Below are 21054 nucleotides of genomic sequence, written 5' to 3' on the forward strand. Positions count from 1 at the left end.
GTGTAATAATGTACACACAATATTGAAGCATAATTACGGATGGGCCAATATGACATTTTGGCTGATACCAATATAGTACCGATACCGGTAAACTGATATTAACTATCTACCGATAACTCATATTTAGGGGCATGCATATTTCGTTTTTCACGAAAAAACGAAATTTGAAAAAACACATTGTAGTGTTAATTTTTCATGTTTTTGAAAGGTGTGAGATGCATTTTGTGACCATGTTTTGTCACGAAATAATGTGAAATGAACTGCAAAAAGCGAAATTAACTCTTAAACACGAAATTTAGGGTTTATTCACCGACGCGACACCTTCTGAGGTCTGGATTATCCTGAGAGTTATGCAATTCCCGGAAAATTGATTAATTCTGCTGTTAATATTGGAGAAGAAAAAATGGGCTCCTTAACACAGAAAGAAACTTAATACTCTGATAACTACATAAATGTGCTATTAAAAGTGAAATATTAATTCTGTGGAATAAGTGTAGTTTTTAAATCAAATTTAGGATTACATTCACAATTTTAAAACCAAAATGTATTTTTATATACCACTTTTCATCCAATTTTTCACCGCTATAACACCGATATTTTATTTTATTTACCACTTTTGAACCTGAAATTAACTCAGTTTTTGTACCGAAATTTTGCTTTTTTATTTACCAAAAATATGTGCCTCTACTCATATTGTATCAATCAATCCGATATAAAATTCCAAATTGTTCATCGATCTTAATAAATGTATGTTACCAGCTGAACCAAGCTTTTGCAGTACAAAAGAAGCTCCAATTATTATGCATTTAATTTTAAAAAAAATACAGAATGGAGATTATATGTTTATATCCTTAAAAATTATAAGAAAATGGCAATATATTGCACAAATTGTAAGATATTTATAGATATATTGGATTGATGAAATTGTCGGTAATTTTACCAATGAACCAATATGCCTTTATCAACCGATACTAATAGAGTACTGAGTAATCTGTCCCATCCATGAGCATAATATTCCATCTAAAGTAAAAATAATAATAATAATCAAGTACCTTGGGTGACAAGAACGATCAATAACTGCAAAAATACGATCAATAAAAAATAAAGTACCATGATAAATTTAAATTAACAAACAAATTTGAATATTCCATTATTTATTGTCAGTTGAGAGATTTTAAAAAGGAATACTGTAATTCTATGAAGCAACATTTCTCTCTTTTAGAAATGGTAGTAAGAATTTATTTTGGTTTCATTTTAACAGGAAGAAGAGAGAGCAAGCTATTTCTAGTGTTTTTTATGGCGATGATAATTTGTTTTACGAATATGATATTGCTAACGCACTTAGCAAAATATTTTATAAATCCTTCTCAAGGAGAGTCCATGTGAGTACAAGAGATATTAACATTCAACCCTTTTCTAACTTGATTGATAAAAAGATATACTGTATCTGTTACAGTTGATCATACCAGATCTTAAAGATAACTGCTAACAAAAAAATGTACACAATAATTCATTAGTAACTGGCATATTTCCAGTAACAATCACCAAAAATTGAAAACTCAATAAAATTAATAATTATAGACCAATAACTATTTTAAATGCTGTGGCAAAGATGTTTTTTTGACCATATTATTACTCATCATTTTTGTGTTTCTTTGAAACAGTATGTAGGTAGTATTCAGTCGATTTACAATAATAATAATAGTAATAATATGTATAATTAATCATTGATTTATTAATTATTTAATTAATATATTTAATTTAAATATTATTTATTAAACTGAATAAAATTTAACACAATGAAACTATTTAGAACTGATATCATATAGCCAAATCCTTTGAATCTGGTCGCCGCTTTGCAATCAAGGGGTCCCAGGTTCAATACCTGGTGAAGGCACATAGTGGTTCGGATTCCACTTTAAATTGTAGGTCCAGTCCCGTTTAGCCTTACTGTGCATAAAGTGGACTTCAAACACCAACTCGAAACCTTTGATTCCGTTAACCACTAATTCGGATTGTCATTACACTTTTCACAGTTCGTTTTCGAATTATCTAGGAAAGACAACTTTTTCTGTCAAAATTGGCAAAACATATTCTTCTAGGAAAGAAATTTAATGTTTAGTACCACAAGATTTTGCCATTAGGTTCAGTTTTATTTACTATTTTTATCGATAAGGTTACTCTTTATTTTAATTCAAGTTTGTGTCTTATATGAAAATGATAGAAATATCTTTCAAAGCATAAATGCAAATGGAAATGTCATTAATCTACAAGAAGAGCTGATGGAATTGAAACTAAATAAGTGCACCATAGTATGGTGTGCTAGAAAAATTCAGTACATTTCAACCAAATTAGTATACAGTGGAACCCCAATTTTATGGTCCTTCTTTTTATATTTTTCCTCTTAATAGAGTCAGCCACCTACCTCCTGCATAAAGGCCATAGGACATTTACTTCAATCTTACATCTCCAATTTCCCACTTTATAAGTTTTCCCAACTGTGCCGGTGCCTTAAAATTTGCCAGATGCTGTATTGTTGACAGCATAACCCCTTCCCTTTTCCTCGTTTTTACAGAGTTTAATTCATCCAATGACCTGAAACTTCTAGGAGAGAAGCCTTTTGTCTGAGAGAGGGGAGAGGAGGACATGGTTGAGTTAATGGGACATGCATGTTGCATTTGTCACACCTCCCTTCACTGACATTCTTACATTCCCCATTAAGTAGATATCTTTGAGCCATTTGCTTTGTAATCTGAGAACAAGCACACCATTTCCCAGCCAATAGTCACTAATGCTGTTGTCCATAAATGAGGGTGGCATCCCCAATGGCATAGTAAAAAAAAAAAAAAGGTAAAGTGCTCCCCTGTGCTTACCACCACACCATGAAGGCGTATAGGGGTGTGGGGGGTAACGCCCCACACTTTCTTGATCCGGTCGTGAGTGGGGGTGATGTGATCAGCATCACGCCCCTATCTGCCTTTACCCCCCAGGGTTTCCCCCAGGTACCCATGTTATTCGACGCTGGGTGGGTGCCGGGGCCGCTTCCAACGTTGGAAAATTTCCCGGATTTGAACCGGCCGGGGATCGAACCTGGGACCTTTAGCATGGTAGTCAGACACGTTACTGACTGAGCCACCGCGGCCACACCAAAGGCATAGTTGCAACTTCATCACCTTGTACAGTCCCGTGCGAATTAATCGGAACAAGATATTTTTATGCATGATAGAGTCTGAAACTTGACTATGGTTTCATGATGATGAATCTATGACAAATCGTGTAATACAAATTATATAACAGAACGAAGAACATATTAGCTATTAAGAAATATTACGAATATGTAATTTATTGTTTCTGAATAGTGTAATTGATGAATTAGGGTATAAGTACAAAAAAATACATAACGTGTGTAGTTACTGTCGTATTTCAATTAATTCGCATGGGACTGTACGTGTGTGTGAATTCGCCCACTAATAAATGTATGAATGTTGAGAAAATATTTCAAATAAAGTAGGCCAATCAGAAATGAGGTCTACAGTCCCGTGCGAATTAATTGAAATACGACAATAACCACACGTTATGTATTTTTTTGTATTTATACCCTAATTCATCAATTACACTATTCAGAAACAATAAATTACATATTTGTAATATTTCTTAATAGCTAATATGTTCTTCTTTCTGTTATATAATTTGTATTACACGATTTGTCATAGATTCAACATCATGAAACCATAGTCAAGTTTCAGACTCTATCATGCATAAAAATATCTTGTTCCGATTAATTCGCACGGGACTGTAATCAAGGGGTCCCTTGTTCAATACCCAGTGGAGGTACATAGTAGTTTGGATCGCACTTTAAACTGTAAGTCCAGTCCCAATTAGCCTACCTGTGCATAAAAGAGAACTTAAAACTTGAATAGACCTAAAGAGGGTGGTGAGTTATTTTTTTTTAGTTGTCCAGAATTGACAACGGGTCTAGATCACTATTCACGTGTTTACTTGCACTCTTCCGGAATCCTTCCTAGTTGATAGTGGGGAGCACTGTTAGCTATGGGGAGAAAAGTAAGTGATTATGAAGAGTTTGCCAACCTCTGTTATTCTATATTAGATATGAACAACACTCTTCCTTTTTAAAGGAATGTTATATGTGATCCTCAGTAAATGGAGTGATATGGAAATTTATCTTTGAAAACTGGAAAAAACATGGAAAATCCAGGGAATTTTTTAATGAAGAATGTACAGAAATTCTGATACCTTTACTTCTTTTTTATTGTAATTTTTTTGCAGTGGCAAAATGCTTAAGGTTTCAAACTCTTTTGTATCTCTTGAATTAGACCCGCAGCAGAGCAACTCAAGATCCCAGTCAGGAGCAAGCAGCAGATCTCGGGAAGGTTCCCCTCGACTCCCACGACCTCGAAGTGAGGAAATTCCTCTGGAGGACATGAGCCAGTCGTCGGGACAAGGATCAGGGAGTCCGCGTGGCAGCAAGGTAGGCGTGGAGCATCAGCGAGACAGCTCTCACAGTAAGTGTCCCTGCTCGCAGGGAGCTGCATCTGCCCACGCGGTGACATCTTCTGGGCTGTGCATGCACTATTGTGTAGAGCTTCAGTCTCCTCTCCTTACTTATGTCCGTAGGCTTAATGGTGTGTGTGTTGTTCGTTGTAGAGAGATGTGATTGCTTATGTTCCAGTGTGCAAAAAATGTCCCTAAAATAATGTTTAGGATGAGATAACAGTGTATGCTTCCAAGTAGAACTCAAAATTAGCACCTTTTGTGATTGATAGAGGCATGCATATTTCATTTTTGACGAAAAAATGAAATGTGAAATAACACATTGTAATGTTAATTTTTCATGTTTCTGAAAGGTGTAAGGTGCATTTTTATACCCTGTTTTGTAACAAAATGATGCAAAATGAACTGCAAAATGCAAAATAGATCTTAAACATGAAATTTAGAGTTTATTTACCGACGTGACACTTTCTGATATCAGAATTATCCTTATCAGAATTATCCTGTGAGTTATGCAATTAAGGGAAAATTGATTAATTCTGCTGTAAATATTTGAGAAGCAAGAATGGACCCCTTTATACTGGAATGAACTTAATGCTCTGGTAGCTACATAAATGTGTTATTAAAATGGATATGTTTATTTTGTGTAGTAAGTGCAGTTTTTAAATCAAATTTTGGATTATATTCACATTTTTAAAACTAAAATGTCATTTTACATACCACCTAACAAAATTGTCTTGGTTGTTTATTATGTTCAGTATAAATGTTTCAAATTAGGGTGTTTTGTCTCTGACACGCTGTATTTTACCAGACCGTGAGCAGATGATGGTCTGAGTGTTGCTTGAGCATTCAAGCCTTAGTGGTGAGATTGTGAATCTGGCACTCAACTTGCTCTGCCACCAAGGAAACTCATAGAACTAATTGTTTTGAGTATCGGAAAGTCATGCGTAAGAATTTTGTGTTAAACTTTTGTCCGAGAGAACTTACGGGGCCACCTTCTTCTGTCAAACATCTGGGTTTAATATGTTTACTCTTATAAGAAAGAAGTCAAATGCAAATCCATCTTCCTGTAGGCCGTAAGCCACTTCATTGCAGAAACAGCCAATATTCACCTCTTTATTTCCTGCATTTTCTTCCCTTCAGTCTGCCATTTTGTGCCAAGACTCCTACAGAACCCAAGCTTTTATTGTAGACATGGAAGAAATCTTAGTCCTTATATGCTGAAGCCTGCTTGTAGTTCTTGTAATTTTTTCCCTTATTGTTACCTGCCTTATCTGTCTCTTTAGGTTGCGACATGAAATTTGTCATTGTATTCTTTAGAGTTTTTAAAACACAGAAGTTGAAGTAGTGAAATATTTATGCATCTGTACGTTAAAAATGAGTTATCAGTAAACAATTGATGTCTTACATTTTTATTGCACACCCCTGATCAGATAGGAGTCATACTTGGTTAGAGTTGAAAGAAGTGTGCCACAGTTTCCAAGAAAGTGCACCAACAAGTTGTTATTCGTATACTTTTTTTTTTTTTTTTTTGCTTGCTTGCTTGCAAGATTTGCCTTAAATAAAATGCCCTTTTCTTAATTCTCAGCCTTATGAGAAGGCTATATGATAAATTCAGGTTGTCCCTTTACCATGAGTTGACAGTAGGAATTATTGTAGATTCTCCATGAATCCATTTTAGCTCTTGTTTTAACCAGCACAACATTCTCAAACATAATATGCAAAAAACAAGTGACATCACCAGTTCAACAACCACTGTTCAATGTTTTTCAGAATGTATGCCATGGAACCCAATTATTTTTTTCTCACATTTTCTTTACTTCACAAGAGAAATATTATTATCTTTTGTGTTGTACTGAATTGCTTGTCTTGCTGCCACTTATGACTAATTGCAACAATAATAAAGATACCTGAGGATGTTATTAATTGACTGGGAATGGAAAATTCTTATAGTATGGTTTTCAGTTATGAACAGAAAGACTCAAGCACAAGGACATAACCCCTTCTCTGTGTAATTTTCTGGCAAAGTGTTTTCCGTTCTGTGTATTTTTTTCTGAGTGCGTAGTAATATTTTTAAGTAGCTACTGCTGCAGCACAATTCATCTGAGTATCATGGTTCATACGTCTTTCTCTTCAGAATAGAACCGGCTTTCAAATGATACCACGCACATTTGTACATCAAGTATGAGGGAAGGGAAATCGGGAAATTTCCTGCAGAAAAATCCCTTTTGGTAACTTTGGGGCCCTCTGGACCGGCCCTGGATATAGGTACCCGATTACATTCCACCTTGAAAAATACTATGGTCTATACGTAATGCATCCACCAAGTTTCATTGCAATATCTTCAATAGGTATGAGGGATGAGGGAAAAAATACTTCGCAATCCTGTTTGACAATACTATTAGAAAATCACAAACTCAAAAACCAACAATAAATCACCAACAGTGGAAATAACGCAACACCAAAAAAAATGTACATAAAGCAACTGACTAAACGCGGCACACAAACAAACTCACGTTTGCACTTTGTCAGCATAACACAAAAACAGATTACTTTCCTCTGAACTACTACTTCTTCTTTTTCTTCTTCTTTGTCGGCACTGAAAATTGTGACTAAATAAAAGGTCGTTGTTTCTTCCATAGCAAAACATATGTTTCACCAACAAAAAACGTATTATTCCGTTCAACACAGTTTACTTTAGTCAGAGATGTTCGTGGGCGTAATATTACGCCCAACACAGAATAAGCTATAGTGACCAAGGGCGTAATATTACGTCGAACATGGAAGAGGTTAAGGAAAATTAGTCAATGCAAATTAGACTTTATACCTACCGTAACAAAAGTTTCGAAAATACTTATGTTGGATAAGTACTACTGGTAGGTTAAGTGTGTGTGCAAAATATCTTGTTACCTAGATTTAAGTTTGAAATGCCATCAGTGAAGTTCATTGTGCAGTCCAGTAGCTGAAGATATCCTTAAAATTCTCTTTGCCACATGGAATGCTATCCTTGCTAGCTGTTCCACTTTTGCAGTAGTTCCTTAACACACTATGCTTTTTGTAACAATGTTACATGTGCTTTGCTCTGTATGTTATTTTATTAACTTGTCTAAATTTGCTCTGTCCATGGTGAAAGATGCTGTAAGAAAAATAGCATACTGAGATATTGATGGGATACATTTTTCAGAACTAAGTGTGGTTATTCGATCGAAGAGTGTGATATTATTTTCATGATAGATAGTGAGTGTTATTTGGATTTGGTTCATTACTGGTGTAGATAAACTTTTGTATAATCATAGTTACCGTGCTTAGCCCTCAATTTGACACATTCTCTACAGAAGGAAATGCGGGAGTATGAGTAACACGGATACAAAACTTTACCTGCACAACACCTAACAATGTTTCACAGACCCATACTTGTTCTCCATAGATCTACTGTAACCAATGCCAAATAATGTCTTTAGTACGAGGCTCATTCGGATGCCGTTTGGGTATAAATAAAAAACCTGCAAAGATACAACAAATTACTTTACATCTGAAAGGTACAGCTGTCCTCTATTTTTCAACATAATCGCCATGTAAATTCAAGCACTTGTCATAGCTTTTCACTAACTTACCAGTTCCTTCTGCATAAAACTCGGCCACCTGGGAATTCAACCAATCTGTCACAGCATTTTGAAGATCGTCAGCGAAGTGCTGTGCCCCAAGCCACTTCTTCATGTGAGTGAACAGATGAAAATCAGAAGGAGCCAAGTCCGGGATGTGTGGGAGATGATCAAAAACGTCCCAATTTGAATTGACGCAAAAGGTCTTGTGTTCACCGAGCAGTGTGAGGGCGAGCGTTGTCATGCACGAACACAACCCCAGATGTCAGCAGAGCATGACGTTTCTTCTGGATGGCTCTTCTCAGTTTCTGCAAAGTGTTACAGTAAACTTCAGAAGTGATTGTCGTACCACGTTCCATGAATTTGGCGGGATTTTCGATGGCAGCACACATTTTGTGACTTTATAACCAGCACACGCGTGGCACTACGATGCTCTCACTAGCACAGCTGGAAGCTTACTGAATCACAGATTGCATGACTTAACAACGGTTGCGCTCTCCCAACTACTACTAGCGCCACGCCACAATGGCAGTTACTTTCCGAATGATTATTCTCTTCTGATTTGGTTCATGCCATTGCATTCTAAGAATTTCTAACCACACCCATACTCACACATACATTGCTTTTTCACGTACAATAGAAACTTACAATGTTTGCCATGGCCCACAGAAAAAAATTGTCGAGTAAGAATAATTAATATTAGTAATAATAATACTGAAAAATAATAACTGTTCTTGTTCTTATGTGAAACAAAGCCTTGATGCTGAGGATTGCATAGTGATGAAAATAATAAATTATAACTTATAACTGTTGTGAAAATTATTGGAAGGCCAAGGGTTGGTTTTGTAGTTCAATGATAGTGCATTAGCACAGACCCAGGCACAATCCCTGATAGGTCACAATTTTTACAGAACTTTTCTTTGAGTTTTAATATAACCATGGTGTGCCATAAGCTATTTCATAGTTAGTTTGGTTAGTTTGGTTAAAAATAATAATATTTTTTAATCGTTAACGTGCAACTTCAGTGGCAGTGCCACATTCTACTTTGCATCCTAGGCAAAGATTTTGTACAGTGGAATCCACTAGTATTGCTTGGCAAATTGTCCATGACTATTTTCATTAATTTTTCTCTTACATCCTATGTGTTTTTAAGGGGTGGATTTTTATGTATGCTGGTGCAGAAGTTGTCAGCAGCTTGTTTTTAGTTTTCTTTTAATGAAGCTCTTATTGGGTCAAATAAAGTGCACGAACATGGTGATGGACAATTTGCATGGTAATACTCATGGCACTGTACCTTCCTCTGACATTGCTACAAACTGTCTTAATCTTTTCATACAGCTATGACTGTCTGCTTGTAAATTAGATGTTGTTGAGGAATTTCATATGTGTATGTAAGAGAAGAGATTTAGGAAGATATTTATTGCCAGTAATTTGAAGAATATGCATAACTGTTGAGAGACAAAGTATTGTTTCGTTAGTATTAATACACAGATATTGTACTTCATCAGGAATTGACATTGTTGAAGGATAAGGACTATGTTCTGTGTATTGATCTTCACATTGAGGCACCATAGTGTGATGTTCACTCTGATACAGTTGATTGCGAAATGAATAATCTTACTGGTTAAACACAGCAGGAAAACTGTGAAGCTTCTACGCATTATCAGGCTTACTCCAAGGCCCACAGAAATATCTTCCCTGACTAAGGAAACACATTCCAGACTTATGCTGCTAAGAGTAAGGCATTGCCACTACATCAATTATAGAGGATCATCTGGATGAGGTCTAATCTGGAGACACAAAAAGTCAAAATGGCCACCTATTTACTTAACTTACCTTCCCTGTACCTGGGGGGAAAGTGTTGGAGGATAAAAGTGCATAAAGGCATTTGAAATATTTATTGATGACAGTGTGATCAAGTTTGTCATGAATAGACCACACTCGTATGCTTGTGTGTAAGTGTGTTCCTTGAGTGGTTCAAATTACAAAAAGAAAGCTGTCACTACTATGAGTGTGCATGCTGGGAGTGTGGAGATGACGTGATCAGCATCATGCTTTAACCAACTTTCTCAGCATCTCCATGTGGCAAGCAGTATTCATCAGGGTGTATCCATGCACAAAGACACCCATCCATTGAATCAGGTCATGCTTCTGTGATAACCTACCTTCCAGTATCCAAGTTGCCAAATGGCATGTTGACAGATCAAAATAGATGAACTACTTTGTACTGTGACATCAAGTGGGGACCTCAAATGGGTCTCTAGCCCTCGAGGTGTATTTCTTCAACAAATTCCTTATGGTTTGACCCGATCACTGCCATTCTGCCGGTGGTGCAGGTCTCTCGCATTGGCAGTGCATGATGCAAAGTGGAGATTACCAGATGTTTGTCTTGATCCTGAGAGTTGACCTCCATGGCGGAATGGTTATCACAGCATGCTACAAGGCCAGGCATTCTGGGTTTGAATCTGAGCCTGGACTGGGTGTTCCCATCGTCATAATTGTGATTAACCAAAAGTGTCAAAAAGCAATTATAAATAAAAAAAAATGCAAATACATGTCTTGATCCTAAGTTCTCATGCATTTACCACCTTTCCCAACCTGTCTGATGTACCGACCTGTCTCTCTGAAGCGATGCCACAGTGATAACATCAGCGACATGATGATACAGCCTCCATATCTTCCTCTGCACTGAGATATGTCATCGCACATGTCCAGTCAAATGAACTGACCAAATTCTCCATGGAAACACTTGTAGTATGTGCATATTCTGGCCACTTTGTTTTCAGGGTTCTCCGAATTTTCTACTTAGAGACCATAGAGGCAGCACCTATCAAATATTGCTTGTTCTAAATAGGCAACATCATTGAGTATGTAAAGTGTCAATCAGTAATCGAGTCCCAATAGTATGGACATATAAGTTGTTTTTTTTATTGAAGAATATCTTGCTCACACGAGTGCACAGAAATTATTATGGATGGTGTCACAGTGTATATAAATCCTTACAAACATTCCATTTCTGAATTTCTTATTATGTCTTATTTATTTCTATTCCTTCAAGATGACAGGCCTAACAGAAATATAGAATCATTTATCTTTGCTGATGCATCATTATCAGGTCAGTCATATTGCAGTGGAACTCCGATTTTACGTTTCTCAAGGTGCCAGGGTGAAAATACTCAAAATATGGGAAAATTTATAGAATCTTGCTCTATTATTGCCATAAAGATACTCGTTCTATAGATATTCCTATAGTTCATATATTAATTACTGTTGTAATGAAATTTACTGCACCTAAAATGGAGGAAACTCCTGCTAAACGTAGGTAAAAAATTAATGTGTAAGGCAAGGAAGTGTAAAATTTGGGTTCCACTGTATTTACTCTTAGTGTTGTATTAATTTTTTTCTTGAAACTTACTGATATAATATTTGTTATTTTCCCCAGAAAAAAGGTAAAAGTGGAAGCCATACATCAGTTGACCCTGAGCGGAGACTGTCCATAGACGGCATCCGCACTCCAACCAAGAAATCTCCAGCTAGTCTGTACTTAGTGCCTCCGAATGCCCCATCCATCAACATCACCCCCAAGCACACTCCGCATGCAACACCGAAGACTTTGCGACCATCTGACACGCCTCCCATATCTCTCGTTGGGGCATCGGATCCATCTTCGGTGTTGAGCACAGTCCTGCTTCCTCCCAGTTCAACCATCGCAAACAACTTGAAGGAGGGCATCGGTCATGGTCAGCCAGGCTCGGTGGAGACAGAAACTTCTTTCATGGAGCTCCCCAAACGTGAAGGGGGCGCTGCGGCGGAAGGCAGGGTGCTGCGAAGCCGAAGACACAGTGGAGGAGTTCAAACAGGAGATTTCACTCTCGTTCCTTTCGACGAAGAAACTCAAGTCGTGACGGAACACGTGAGCAGGCACCGTAAAAACTCCAGCACACATCACCGATCGTTGTCCGAGCACAGGAGGTACCGAAGTAGCGACTCGAAGTTGTCGCTGCCTCCGAGGCAGGTGAGAGCAAGTGAGCATGCTACGTGGGAACAAAATGGAGCCTGTGCGCAAGTCGACAGAGGCTTTGAGAAGGAGAAGCAAGTTACGAAGACGAAAAAGACAAGAAGAAAAGGTGCTGTTGAAACGGTGTGATTTTGATCAAAAGTTTAGTTGCACATGTAGCTCCAATTTTTGTGGTCAGTAACAGTTCATGTGGAAACAAAATATCATGTCTTTCATTTTCATAGTGCAAGTCTTATATTTCCATACAATGATCATGCTGTAAAATATAGTACTTTGGTACAACACCTTGTTTTGAATCGTCTGTAGATATATCATACCCATGCTCACATAAGAAAGTACTCTAAAGTAATACTCCTGTTTATAGATAAGCATAGAAATCTAGTATTGATAATGAAATATGTTGCAGCTTACCGTGTTTGTATAGTTTGATGTGACATTTCCCAGTAAAGTTATTTACAAGAGCACTCGGTGTTTTTCATATCTCTTTACTCCATTAATTTTTGTTATGCCTTCATTTTTATTATTTATTTTTTTATGAAACTTTCCTGCTTGTACAGGATAATTGGATCAATGTGTATGAATGATTATTTGATGTAATTGATGAATAGACACTTGCAAGAAAATGCCCAGGCCAGGACTCAATCTTGGAACCTTGATTTGGCCATTAATGTGCGTGGCTACCGAGGTAGCGGTTGGGATTTTATGTTTTAAGTAACATTCTGATGTTCGGGGTGACCCTTTTGAACACAAACCAATGCCTCACTTCCACATAGTACTGCTTGGACTGCCCTGTTGCAGACTAAATAATCATGTGTGGGACTTGTGTGGTGTAGTTCATATATGTATAATTGTCTCTTCATCAATTTCATCATGTCACCATTCATCCTCATCATTGCGATTAGCCAAAAGTTGGCAGAAATGTGACATTAAATTAACTAAATCAATCAATCAAAAATCAACAACTCACGGTCTCTCTGGCCCTCCCTGATTGTATACTTGGTCTCCAGGTCAATCCCCCAGTAGAGAATGCATTCCATAGTAGTTTGGGTCTGACTTTAAACTGTACAACCAGTTCTGATTAACTTTTCCGAGCATAGAATTGATTTAAAATCGACAAGACTCGCTGTTTTGCCAAAGATGGTCCCAGGTTCGAGTCCTTGCGTGGGTGTTCTTTGTGAATGTCTCTTATTGTGTGTTAGATTGACTAAATAACATCGTCAAAGCAAAGCTGCAATGGCATCACATGCTTCAAGCTCCTTGTAAACAAGTTCTCGCAAATCCAGAAAATGCAAGGTTCATAGAGCCACTTCAGTGGCTGAGCTGTTAATTATGACTATCTTGCCACCAAAGGTTCCAGTTCAAGTCTTTCCCTGGAATGGGATTCCATGTGAGTATTCTTCATCAGTTTCATTTAATCATCATTCATCCTCATCATAGCAATTACCTCAAAAGTGGTAGAAATGTGACATAATGTAAGGAAAGTAAAGGGAGAATGGCAAGCTTCATAGGAAGAACATTTCAGTTGACAGACAGCAGCATCCTTTACAGACTTATTCAGATGACGAAAGCTTGATACACATCTTCGCTCAAGTAATGCTCAGATCACCCTCCCCTCACAGTGCGGTCAAATATTGTTGAATGATATATAAATAGAAGCATTCACATCTAGCGGTACGGTCAAGGTTTGCTTCGATCACGATCAGGTGGAAAGAATGTTTGACTGGAGTGTGAGGGGGCGGAGCTTGACTTTTTCGAAGCTTGATCATTCATGTGGACGTGTGTAACACTCAACCCACGGTTCAGTAGCAGTTTTCAGCCCATTGCAGAGGATACGTAATCCAGTTTTGTGTGTAGAAGATGAGCATGCCTAAATCAAAGACCTATTGAAACACAGAGAAAGGCGAGTATAGATAAAATTGATTGATGGAGGCATTGCACAAAAAAATCAAAAAATCTTTTCCTCTCAATTCTGTTTCCAACATCGGTCAAAATATGTGATTTCATGAACCCGAGTAAAAGAAATTTAAGAAAAAAAACTGACTGAAACAACCTAATTAAAATTATAACCAATGAAAAATATTCAGTAGGGGACTAACCACAAATATGATTCATCAGCACTAGTTGTAATGACCTTTTTCGCATGAATTAAAATCCTTAAATGAAAAAGCTAACCTGTTGACGGTCATATTTTTCCATACAACAAAAATTGTTATTTGTGTGTGTGTGCAAAGGGAAAAGAGGTGTTGGTCATCCTTCTGCCAAGGGAAAAATCATTCTTGATATCTAGCTCCGAATGAAGATTAACAACGAACTTGTTTTTAGTTGAGGAAGACTACTTTTCACACGGTGTGTGTAACATTCGGGTCCTTGAAACTAGGCTTAGAACCTGATGTTTATTTGTCACGTGATGTGCCCGAAAGTTTGATAAAAGAAATGGTCAACAATGTCTATATGAAACATTAGGCCGAAAATGTTCATGCCAAACCTAGACCGACAAAGTAGTGTTTACCACTGACATTTACAGTTTTGCACATTGTAGCTGCAAATAAACATTTGCCAATTTCAAACTGAAAGTATATCAATGAACAGTATTTTATTTAATATCCGACCTCCGTAGCCGAGTGGTCCCGGCTTCGAATCCTGGACTGAGCATGAGTGTTTGTTAGTGTCCATTCATCAATTTCATGGTATCCAATCTTTGCAAATTAGCCGAAAGTGGAACAAAAGGCAAAGTAAAATGAACTAAATCAATCAATCTGTGGCCGAGTGGTTAGCACAACGTGCTACCATGCCAGGTGCTCCGAATTTGAATCCAGGCCTGGGCATGGATGTTCTTTGCGATATCCCTTCATCCATTTCGTCATATCACAACGTATCCTCATCCTCGCAATTAGTCAAAACTGGCAGAAAAGCGAAGTAAATCAATCAATCCCTGTTTTTGCAATTCTTTTTCTTATAATTAATGCCAGTGCTGTAACAGACAAGTCTATCATTGAAAATCTCTTAAACATTGTAGTTAGCACAATCGGCAGGCTTTTTATACAGAAAAATTTGTGTAGTCTGTGAAGAAACCAACATCAGACTCATGTTGACCGTGCCTTGACCAGAGCGAAGTTTGACCGCTAGTGTGGATACCTCCTGACTGCGAGCAGCACATTAGGGGACAGTGACCTGAGTGTTGCTTGAGCGTAGATGTCAATCAAGCCTAAAGGCATAAACTGACTATCATTCCTCTTTCTCGGTGTTGAGATGTTGCATGTTTGAAGTTAAACAAATGAAAGTCGGCATGTATTTATGCTTTCGCTGCATATTCAGTTCTTGCTCCAGCCGTTGACGGGGAATGAACCTTTTTTTCTTCAGTCATAAGAAAGGCGAAGGGAAGTAAAGTGCATATTAAAGCACATGGAATGATTAGGTGCGTTTTCAGAATTACAATATGTAAATCTAGTCTCATTTCATGCATGTCACAAACTTTTCTTGACAATTTGAAGAAACATTAACAGACTTTGAAACCAACTTAGGGTCTCTCAGGTAGTGAATTAGTTAATGTTTTTGCCTTGTAATCAAGGAGTCTTGGGTTTGATTCATGGTGGAGGAGCATTGTACTTCGGTTTGGATTTCATTTAGTCCAGTCTTGATTTACCTATCTGAAATTTGAAATATCATCGTAATTTTTCAATAAAAGAGGAATTTTCAAAACCAGCTTGGTTGTCATTGGACAAAGGTCCAGCAAAGCCCTGATGAATGCTTTTGTATCATCAAGAATTTGAACTCGGTAATGCTCGCTTGTCTGGTTGAAGCAATTAAAAGACCTACCTAAAAGTTGCAGACATTGAATCGAACACCACTCCTTCGACATGTAATCGTAGTCACCCCTTGCCACCACCAATCATAGCAGTACACAGGATCCCTAAACTCTATAACTTATTACATTAAACACATTTGAGAAACATATGCACAATAATTTGAGTAAGGTACTTTATTTGTGCATTAGATGTACAAAAATATGAATGTGATTGTAGAAAGTATTGTATCAATAAAGTCACGTTACACGATAACAAATTTACCATAGAAGAGAATCTTAACAGAATAGTTAAATTTAAATGATTTTCATAGAAATAATTTTTCACCTGTAAGCTGAAAAATACAGTTCTTAAAGAGTAGTAAATCATTAGGAAGTATACTTTACTAGCACATTTTTAAGCATAGGTGTAACCTGGGGCCTAATTTTGGGCACAGAATCAAAAGGTTTACCATCCCATAAAAATATCATCCAGGAATATTTTTCTAAATTACTGTTACATTTACAAAAAAAAATATATTATTTTGCTTCTCTGGTTCCAGAATTTTAACAATAATACCAATAACTTACAAGTTATAATAAGTCTAAAATTTGCCCCCCTTGTTCCCACCAAGTTACGCCTGTGATTTGAAGTTTGAACTAATTTGCTTACATATATTCTCGAACGATTTTTTTTCCCCAAGAAATATCATGCAGAGTTTATATTTGAACTTGTATTGTAAGGCCACTTGTTTTTATGTTGGGGTCGAATGGCAAACAACCAAATATTCTACTGTGGTCTAAGTTCACGTGGTGCAAGAACCACTTCAGGGTCACAAGTAGGAGGTCGGTTTCCACCCGTGGAAGATCCTGGAGTAGGAGGAATAACTTTCACTTGAGGAGGTCCCTTCTCCAGTTTGTCTTGTGCCGACACCAGGGTAATACGCTGCAACACTTCTCCACTCCATGGGTCAACTACAGGTTCCCCCTCCCTGTAATGACCAAATCCATATGGTATCAATTTTGGGTCGATGTAGTGTTTGTTTGTGTCTTCTTCTTCATCGTGAACTTGTCTCAGAATTCTCTTTCTCCTGTAGCAAATTTCCACTGATAGAAACAACACGATAACTCCACAGCCTATTATGACAGGACCCACAAGATTCAGTGGATTGTAGCCTGCAAAGGGAAGAAGAAAAGCTTAAAGTCCGGTACTCTTAATAGTTGTTTTTTTAACTCAATTTATAAATCAGGCTTTAAAATTTTGAAAGGCGTACAAGGAAAGAAGTTTCCACTACATTCAGGTCAATGTTTTGAGAAGCAGTAATAACATTATTATTAATAATAATAATCATACATTACACCAGGAATGTTGCCACAAAGTGGTCAAGGGATGCTCTGTCTATGTGAATAGCCAGCATGCAGTGGCAATGCCAAAAGAGGTGAGATTTTGGTTCTTCAGATTTTATAAAAATATTTTGACTATTAATATATTATTGCATCATTATTACCACAATTATACATACAGTTTACACCTGCCAAGTGCCAAAGATTAGAACCAAATGTAGGGGGGGGGGTGAGATTCGTCCAGCAAGAAATACCATCCTGAACACACACGAGTTAAATGAGAAGCAATCAAAAGTCAACCTCACTTCACGTAGTACATCTCAGTAACTAGTCATACAGGCTATCGAGGTTCTGGTGACTATGTAAGTCTATTAAATTGTTTATAATATCTAGTTAACAGGGGAAGCAAATCACACGAAGATTCACCTGGATGCTCTAGAAGGAATTGTAAGTATATGTAATTTTTCAGATTTTTGAATATCATAACGGTTTTTCAGATTTTTGAATATCAACGGTTTTCGAGATGAGAGGAAAATTCGAAAACAGCTGCCCTAGCGTCGGCCAAAGTTTCAGCTGAGCCTTAACCGTATTTATTGTGTGATGGGCAAAAATAGCCTATGCACTGATGTACCCATAATAAAAATAATAAATCAATGAAAACCGGATCGAGAGGAAAAGTGGCGAGTAGCCACGCGAAGTTCGTGGTGAAGCGTAGTTCGCCACTTCTCACTTTAATCTGAATGCCCCACGTTGGGCGCCATTTTCTAAAATCCCCATGTTGGGCGCCACTAGTCAATTGCTACTTCGGTTTTACTTGCTTACCATCGAGTTTTAGGAAGCCAACCAAGGTGAGGGCAATTCCCACCGCCGCCAACAGAAGGCCGCAGAGCACGATGCACATGAGGATCCTCCGATCGGCATAGAGCCGCCTCCTCCGTGCCACCAGCCGCCAGTTGTCGTGAGGTAGCTTCTCCTCGTCCGTTCGAGCTCCCTTCCGCTTCTCGTCTCGAATCTTCCTGATCTGCTCTTTGTATATGAGAAATCCTTGCATCGCAGATTCTCTTGCCCTGAATTACGTTTTCCTGTGGAATCCCTCCAGGTCATTGTTCATGCTGATGGATCCGTTTCTCTTCTTCGGTTCGCTTATCTTGTGCGAGTCATCCTGTAAGGTGATACGTAGCCTCAGTGTCTGCAATTACTGGAGAAGAAAGAAATGATTAGTATTCTCATCAAAAAGCTTTGCCAAAGTTTAAGTCAACTTTATACTCAGGTAAGCTACACACTGCACCGGGAATATGTGGAGCAAGTGAACAAAAACAAGTCTCTGCACAAGTAGTGACTCGAGAGGACTCGACCAATGAACACATGATAGGCGAAGTGAGTGCATGGAGGGGAAACGCGACCGTTTGCCACAACGCGCACTTACTTGCTCAGCCCGCTAGTTTTCTCCCCTTCGCTGCCGTTATCCGTGGCCTTGCTCCACAGGTTCCCGATATTGAGTGCAGTTAGGACTAGACTATGGGCGTCGGGAGAGGGGGTCGAACCGGTCTGTAGTCCCCCTCTAGAATTTGACATCGTGAATTTCAAGTTACAAAAAAACGGAATATCATTAATTTTATTGTTAATAAACAGAATAAAGTTCATTTAGGGTATGAAAACAGAATAACCAAAGTATGTACAATGCGTTAGATCTAAGGAAAAAGTGTACAATGCAGGAACAAGGTTATGTTTTATTATATTCTACCATTTAATCCTATATACATATATACATATATATATATATATATATATATATATATATATATATATATATATATATATATATATATATATACGGTATGCGCCAAAATATACAGTACTGAAACTCGCGCATCTCGAACACGTGGTTGCGTTTGTCAACGGGGCATAGCTTCAGCTGCACGTGTTCGCAGTAGTGAAAAGGAAGTTGGGTTGTGCAGTTGTTGTTGGAAATGGGTCTCTCGACGGAGGAAAAGGTATTCATAGTTGAGCATTATTTCCGCTTATGCGGAAGCGGTCGTGAAGGTGGACCGAGTTTGAAAAAGGTGACTGGTCTATATGCAACCCAAATGACAATCGTCTACTCCACATGCCCTAACCTCACCTTAGGTTTCCTGACAGTTATGCAACCCAAAAGGCACGATTGTTATTTGGCATATAGACCAGTCACTATATTGTAACATGTCTTATACTTTTGTTCATCTTTTCATTTCAGTACTGTATATACATGTAATCCTACTTTGTACTGAGTTAGGTGGTATAGCAGCCCTAGGCTGAACCTCGCTCAGCAGAAAATAAAATGTCTATTCTATTACTTTCTTAACCCATTGTTGGAAACGGCTGTTCGATCACGTTTTTACCAATGGAGTAAAAATATTATTGCTCCACGATCTTAAGGATTTTACGCAATAATTCGAATAAAAGAGTGAACTGTTTTGGTCTTTGAGACAACCCAAATGTTTTTCTATGTAAATTTTTCTCCCCGTGACTTGGTTCCTTGTTCCTCATTTTATTCGCCGCTTAAAGAGGTCGTGCTAAAAATTAACTATTATCTTTCTTCTGGCCTGTACCCGAAATGTAAAGCAGTATTCTTCATGCTAATTCTGTGTCCTTAATCACTCCTTATTTAAATACACGAACGAGGGCAAGATTACTTAACAAGGACACTTGTGTGCTACTTCCTTACGGTCTCAATGTGTCAGTGCGGTGCTCTGATGCTCCAGAATATCCTTGTAGGAAGAATAAGATTCTCTTCCTGTGCAAGAGCCTTCACCAAAACCTCTTAAGCATTATGAACCGTGTGCGTCATTTAAAGACCTTGAGTTTATATGCGGAAGTATAGGCGGCAAGAGGTTTAAGATACATGACTAAAGATGGACATTCTTTAGGACGGGACGTTTATCTTTGAAGGTCAACTCTAACTTGGTTACACCCTTGTAGTTTTGAAATTACCACTAGCATTTATGTAGAACGGCATTCCCTGAAAATATAATAAATAAGTCACAAATAGTTACGGTACAGCTGATAATGGTGGAACATTGTTCCGAAACATGTCAATAGATGGCAGTACAATCAAACTTCAAGATAGATTAGGGGGGTCTCCCTTATCGCACAACACTTCTGCAACCTTCTTTATAGCTAATCAGTGGTGATTTATTCATTCTAGTTTTTTTTACTTTTAGCCACTGTTATTTTTTAAAGGTAAATCTCTTTAAAAAATAACAGTGGTTAAAAGTAAAAAAAAATCTGCAACCTGTTGTTCTGACGTCAGGTAAGGATTGCGTACGTTATTAGGTTTAGTTCTATTAGCATAAATACACTGCAAATTTATTATTTATGCTAAGAGAACTAAACCTATCTAGCCTAATCCAACAGTTTGGGCATTTAACCTAAACATAAAATTAGTTCCTGGTGACGTCAGAACGCAAGGTGAAGTGTTATGCGATAAGGGAGACCCTAGATTAGGTAGCAAATGTTAAACATTTCCTGCATACGCGCAGCTCCGAACATTCTTCGCACATGGAGAAAAATTTCCCTCGTTGCATAGGAATTTAGGTTACCTTTCACGTGAAAAGGGAATTTGTTATGAAAAATATAAAAAATGCAGGGAAATTTGAAGATATCGGGCTCACATATTACATTCAATCTCTTCGAACACTTTGTGGTGTAAATTATTCCCACCAACATAAAAATAATATCACTAATAATTTGTACCGGTAACAATAATTTCCCATTGTTTATTTTTTTTAATATTATTCTAACAGCATAACTAGTACACACTT

The 21054-nt window shown here is 37.6% G+C and overlaps 2 protein-coding genes across 3 annotated transcripts in view; one reads left to right on the plus strand and one right to left on the minus strand.

Annotated features, from left to right (window-relative positions):
* ema (C-type lectin domain containing ema) overlaps positions 1 to 12591 on the plus strand; it is a 67247-nt gene extending 54656 nt beyond the window's left edge. Inside the window, exons 18-19 of one of the 2 annotated variants that reach the window (XM_083110218.1) lie at positions 4335 to 4489; positions 11554 to 12591. In XM_083110218.1, coding sequence (XP_082966344.1) covers positions 4335 to 4489; positions 11554 to 12258 — 860 coding nt within the window. In that variant the 3' untranslated portion in view covers positions 12259 to 12591. Of the gene's footprint in view, positions 1 to 4334; positions 4524 to 11553 lie in introns of both variants that reach the window. The other variant, XM_083110219.1, reaches the window with a different exon arrangement.
* Positions 12592 to 16153: 3562 nt separating this feature from the next.
* The window catches only part of LOC145978068 (uncharacterized), a 39285-nt gene continuing 34384 nt past the window's right edge, over positions 16154 to 21054 (minus strand). Inside the window, exons 2-3 of the mRNA XM_083110484.1 lie at positions 18077 to 18452; positions 16154 to 17086 (exon numbers count right to left, since the gene is read on the minus strand). Coding sequence (XP_082966610.1) covers positions 16701 to 17086; positions 18077 to 18305 — 615 coding nt within the window. The 5' untranslated portion in view covers positions 18306 to 18452 and the 3' untranslated portion in view covers positions 16154 to 16700. The remainder of the gene's footprint in view (positions 17087 to 18076; positions 18453 to 21054) is intronic.

This window comes from Lepisma saccharinum, chromosome 24 (genome assembly GCF_977018435.1).
Source record: "Lepisma saccharinum chromosome 24, izLepSacc3.1, whole genome shotgun sequence".
In the NCBI taxonomy this organism is placed as follows: Eukaryota; Metazoa; Arthropoda; class Insecta; order Zygentoma; family Lepismatidae; genus Lepisma; species Lepisma saccharinum.